General features: G+C 46.8%; 1 protein-coding gene across 1 annotated transcript; it reads right to left on the reverse strand.

Annotated features, from left to right (window-relative positions):
* Positions 1 to 723: 723 nt before the first annotated feature.
* LOC130139334 (uncharacterized) lies at positions 724 to 4828 on the reverse strand. Its single transcript, XM_056316130.1, has 2 exons — positions 2832 to 4828; positions 724 to 2413 (listed from the first exon to the last, which is right to left on the reverse strand). The coding sequence occupies exons 1-2, from the start codon at positions 4826 to 4828 to the stop codon at positions 724 to 726; spliced, it is 3687 nt and encodes a 1228-aa protein (XP_056172105.1).
* Between the last annotated feature and the right edge of the window lie 957 nt (positions 4829 to 5785).

A 5785-nucleotide genomic window follows, 5' to 3' on the forward strand; every position in this document is an offset into this window, starting at 1 on the left:
TCTGGCCAAAAGATGACCGTTCATGTGCGGACCGCATTCTCCTTCATGAATTTCCTTCATCAACTGATTAGCTTCTCTGGCATCGACGCATTTCAACAAAATTGAGTCAAAGGATCTTTTGTAAAGAGCGTTGCCACTAATGAAGAATTTTGACGCTAGCTTCCTTATGTATTTCTGATCTGTTAGTTCACTTCCAGGAGGATATTCACCCCTTTGAAGATAGTTCATGATGTCGTGATACCACGGCTTCTCATCAGGAGTTCATCTGCGATCGCCGAACAGTAAGCGGGACGTGTCAGTATTTCGATTTTCAGTGGCTCAATGTCTAACCCTTCCATGACTTGCAACATTGATGATAACGTGGCCAGGGCGTCGGCAAACTGATTCTGCGATCGGGGTAAATACTCAAAGGAAATCTCATCAAATTCCTTTATTAACTCCTCAAGGAATTCGTGGTAAGGAATCAATTTGGAGTCACGGGTTCGCCATTGGCCCTTTGTCTGAAGAATGATGAGGGCGGAATCGCCGTAAACCCGCAGCCTTCCTAACTTTCATGTCGACGGCCAATTGCAATCCCAAGATGCAAGCCTCGTATTCCGAGATATTGTTGGTACAAGGAAATGCCAACTTGGCGGCCACGTGGTGATGTTGACCGTCGGGAGATAAGAACTCGCTCCCTCCCGAACCTGCCAGTTAACGGCACCATCGAAGTACATAGTCCACTTATCGTCCACTATCTCCGAAATGCGCTCTTCTATAGGATCTCGATCGATCATGGTCTTCCGACCTTTCGATGTTTTCTGCCAGCATGTCAGCTATAGCTCTTCCCTTGACAGATTTCTGCGTCATGCTGTGGACATCGAATTCGGACACTAGAACTTGCCACTTTGCTAACTTTCCGACCAACGCAGGTTTTTCCAGCAAATATTTGATGGGATCATTCTCAGTTACGAGTAGGATCCGATGATGGAGTGTGTATTGGCGTAAGCGGTGTAATACCCACACCAAAGCCGCACATGTTTTTTCAACTCCGGGGTAATTTATTTCGGATGAAGTAAACTTCTTACTGAGATAGTATACCGCACATTCTTTGTCATCGCTTGGTCTCTTCTGAGCTAGCAAGGCCCCCAACGACTCATCATGAATAGTCAGGTAGAGTATTAACGGCACTCTAGGGACGGGTGGCACCAGGACCGGCGAATGAGAAAGATATTGTTTTATTTTCTCAAATGCCTCTTGACAATCAGTATCCCACTTAACTTTGGCATTTTTCTTCAAGAGCTTGAAAAAAGGTTTAGCCGTCTCATACAATTGAGAAATGAATCTCGCCACATAGTTGAGTCTCCCTAGCAAACTCCGAATCTCTTTGACAGTTGAAGGAGGCTTCAAATCACAAATGGCCTTAACCTTTGACGGGTCAATTTCAATGCCTCGACTACTGACCATGAACCCCAATAGTTTCCCAGATTTTGCCCCAAACATACATTTGGCGGGGTTAAGTCTTAGCTTGAACCTTCGAAGTCGGTCAAACAACTTCCGCAACACCTCGATGTGGTCTTCTCCATGTTTGGATTTGGCAATCATATCGTCTACGTAGACCTCTACCTCCTTATGCATCATATCGTGGAACAGCGTGACCATTGCTCTTTGGTACGTTGCCCCGGCATTCTTCAAGCCAAAAGGCATTACCTTATAACAAAAGGTCCCCCAAGGGGTAATGAAGGAGGTCTTACTTTTATCTTCTTCTTTCATCCGAATTTGATTATAGCCAGAAAATCCATCCATAAAAGAAAATAGCTCAAATCCCGCGGTGCTGTCGACCAACACATCGATGTGAGGCAGCGGGAAGTCATCCTTCGGACTTGCTCGATTCAGATCGCGGTAGTCAATACAAACCCTGACCCGACCATCCTTCTTCATAACGGGGACTACATTGGCGATCCAGTCAGAATAGTGCGACACTTCTATGAAGCCCACTTTCAACAACTTCATGACTTCTTCTTCGATCTTCTTGGATAATTCGGGCTTTGTTCTTCTGAGCCTTTGTTTCTTCGGCGGGATACTCGGATCAGTTGGCAGAGCGTGCTCTACAATTTCTCTATCTAACCCCGGCATATCCGCATATGACCACGCGAACACATCTTGGTATTCTTTTAAAAGGTCAACCATCCTTCTAATCTTGATTTTAGAAAGGTCAGCTCCAATCTTGATTTCTCTAACATTCTCCGAATCGCCCAGATTTATTGTAATTGTAGGCTCTGCGGTCAATGGCTTAGACTCTTCATGCCGAGTCCAATCTTGTTCGATGGTTTTCCAATCACAGTCATCCTTGTCATCCTCGGTCCCAGAGGAATTTTCGTCGAGCAAATCCGACTCACATATACCCCTATCATGATCATGTGAAATGTTATGCCTGAGATGCCACAAAGAAGGTTAGTGATTAAATTGGCAAATGTTATTGCAACTAATGATATGCATGCATTTTGAAATCATTTTGAAAGAGTTTTTGAAAATGATGGATCCGTCCTCATATCCTTGGACGTCCCTATTTGCAAATGATTTTGGAAATCAAGAAGCGTGCGGAAGTCCAGGCCTCAAAGCATCATCATCAGTCTGGTTTGGGTACTTCCACACGTTCTTAATAAAACATGACTATGATTTCATTAATAAGATAGGGCCGTTTACATGACTCGAGGTCCTGGACCGACGGCTCGCAGTCCAAGACTTTGATTACAAGGAGAAACAACACCTAGACCTAAATGAACTTCCCATGGAAAGGATGAACACGGACACAAACTAGACTAAACGGGAAAGAAAAGCAGCATCCCTACTCAAAAAGGTTGGCGGTGGCAATAGAAGGCTCGGCCTCTTCATTTTTTGTGATGGTACAAATGCACTCCCCCTCGAAAAGATCGACGAGACTAAGAATGGCCTCCTCTTCCTGTAGCAGCTTGGGTGGCCCCCGGAAGATTTCCTTCAACTCTGGCAGAAGTAGGCCCTTCTGACCTTCCCCTAATCCAAATAAACTTCCTCGACCTCCGCAACTTCCCTGATTAGCTAGGCCTCCGTAATCACCATGGTCTTTGTTGCTTGCCTGGCCGCTATAATTAGTATGGCCACCACGACCACCACGGCCTCCCTGTTGACCTCGTCCTCCGACACAGCCTCGTTCTCCATGGTTATCTCGGTCACCAGAATTGCTCCCATGATAACCCAGGCCTGTCTTCCTGCGCCACTTGGAGACCCGGAGGGGTTCTTTGATACCTTGTCCATATAATCCCAGGCCGGTTCCGGGGACATGACCATTTTCGAGCAATACCTTGCTCGACATGAGCGACGGCTTACCCACGTCTAGGTCTCGCATGATGGTCCCAACGGGCACATGGACCATCGAGACCAACTCCAGAGTTTGATAACTCGATTCAGCCTTGTCCTCGGGTTCTACATATGGGATTGCCGTGTCGTGAAAAACCTTAAAGTCAGTTTCCCCGTGAACAGTTACCAGCTTCCCGTCCACAATGAATTTAACCTTTTGGCGTAGGCTCGAGGGTACAGCTCCGGCGGTATGTATCCACGGTCGTCCCAGTAAAAAATTGAAGGCACTAGGAATATCTAGGACTTGGAAGCTGACTAGGAAAAGGACTGGACCAATCAGTAGTTCAAGCTCAACCTCACCAATTACTTCCTTTTTCATACCGTCAAAAGCACGAACGGTAGATTTGGATACTAGCATTTTTTCTTCATTTACCCCCAGACAACGAAGGGTAGCAAGTGGACAAATATTTAATGCCGATCCATTGTCAATCAATACTCTTGCCACCATCCTATCACGACACTTTACCGAGATAAGTAGCGCCTTGGTATGGTTGCGACCTTCAACGGGGAAGTCTTCATCGGCAAATGAGATTTGATCTTTCAATAAAATGGACCCTACGAACTCCTCTAGCTGACTATCATCGATATCTTCTGGCACATGCACTTCATTAAGGACTTTTAGTAGTGCATTTTTGTGCTTCTCGGATGTTTTAAAAAGATCCAAAAGAGAGATCTGGGCAGGCATCTTTCTCAATTGGTTCACGACATTAAATTCGCTCGTTTTGACAATTGCCAGGAACTGCTTCGCCTCCTCTTCCGAGACGGCTTTCTTCTCGACTACCCCAGCAGGTGCATAGCAACGGCCTGAACGTGTGATGGCGTCAATCTCGTCCGTCTTATAACTCCAAGGGACTGCCTTGGGGTTGTAACTCGGGGTTTTCTCTATTATCAAGTCCTCTTCATCCTCAGGCGGGAGCTCAATCACGATTGGCTCCATGACACCATCACCGATCTCTAGGGTAGCGAACTCCCTGGCCATAAGGTCGACGACTAGATGCTCGACATCTCCCTCGTCCGGCATCCATAAATCCTCCTCGACAGATAAATCAATTACCACAGGGGTAATCGTGCCAACCATTTCTTCGTTAGGCTCGAGCGGGTCGTCCATACCTCCCCACCCATCGGGAACGACATCCTTGGGATCGATGAAGAAACTAGGTGGCGGTGAATACTTCACAAGATAGTCCAATTTGCCGCTAGGCTGACCCAGTGTGTCAACCACTTCCCCTTTCTTACGAGCGAGTTTTATGAACTCACGATGCACACTACTAACTTGAAGCCCAAGGTCAGCACGCGAGTTCTCTTCTTCACCGGCGGTTATGATTAGACTCTCCGACACACCCTCGTCGGTCGGCTCATTAGTTTCTACACGCTCAGCGGGCGTGTCCTTTGACTTCTCCTCAGCCGTGATGGTCGTCACATTACCTTCCTTCATACTATATATTACCCCCATGTCCACCATCCGAGCGATACATTTCAACTTTTCTCCCATCGGAATATCCTCCCCATCCTCGAAGTGTCCAGCTGACACTAGTATTTTATAGAGTCTGTGAACATCCACATTAAATGTGTGCTTACTCTCGCCGCCTCTTCTCAATAACCACGTTGACATTCTCAAGATGATTAGGCAACGGGTTTTGTTGAACATTAGGGGTCGGATCCTTAAAGGATAAAATGCCTTTGTCGAGCAGATTCTGAATCTTGATCTTAAGAGTGAAGCAGTTGTCCACATCATGACCTTTTTCGCCTCTATGGAACTCACAGGACTTTGACAAATCGAATCCGGGGAATCTTGGAGGATTATCCTGAGGCACTTCTTTAGCTATCATTCCCCTTCTCAACAGCATGGGCAACAACTTGGATAGTGGCCTAGGCAGGGGAGTAAATTGCCTTGGTGCTCTCCTTTTAAATTCAGGATTCTGATATGCCCTCTCTCGAAACACAGAGGGGCCTTGAGAGGATGAGGCAAGGGGCTTCGTCGTGACTGGCGCTTGTACATACGCAATCTCCACATCCTTTTCTTTTCTATTCGGGACCTTCCGACTAGTCCCTTCGTTCAATCTACCATCATGCATGGCCCCCTTTATCCTCTCTCCGACATCTACCGGCTGAGAGAAGGTCAAGCATCCGTAACCCACCAACTTTAAATAGAAATCATTAGGCAAGGCTTTGAGGAAAAGATCCAAGAGCTCCTTTTCACCGAGCGGGGTCGAACTTGAGCGGCGAGAGTACGCCATCTTTGAGCGAAGGCTCTGAAGGATTCACTTCTTCTCTTTTCAGTTCGAGTCAACACTTCGCGTGTGGGGGCTATCTCGGTATTGTACTTGTATTGCAGGACGATTGCCTCAGCTAACTCCTCCCACTTCTCGAACTTCTCGGGCTCCGACAACACGTACCATTGCAATGCAGG

The sequence above is a fragment of the Syzygium oleosum genome, unplaced genomic scaffold (genome assembly GCF_021117445.2).
Source record: "Syzygium oleosum isolate NSW1041296 unplaced genomic scaffold, Sole_v2.1 Sole_v2.11, whole genome shotgun sequence".
NCBI classification, from domain to species: domain Eukaryota; kingdom Viridiplantae; phylum Streptophyta; class Magnoliopsida; order Myrtales; family Myrtaceae; genus Syzygium; species Syzygium oleosum.

Bases quoted from the DNA above. Each gene is read 5' to 3' on its own strand.
- LOC130139334 (XM_056316130.1), bottom strand. From the start codon at position 4,828: ATGGGGGTAATATATAGTATGAAGGAAGGTAATGTGACGACCATCACG. The intron at 2,414-2,831 runs GTAGGGATGCTG...GTGGCATCTCAG, and splicing joins GCCACCGCCAACCTTTTTGA to GCATAACATTTCACATGATC.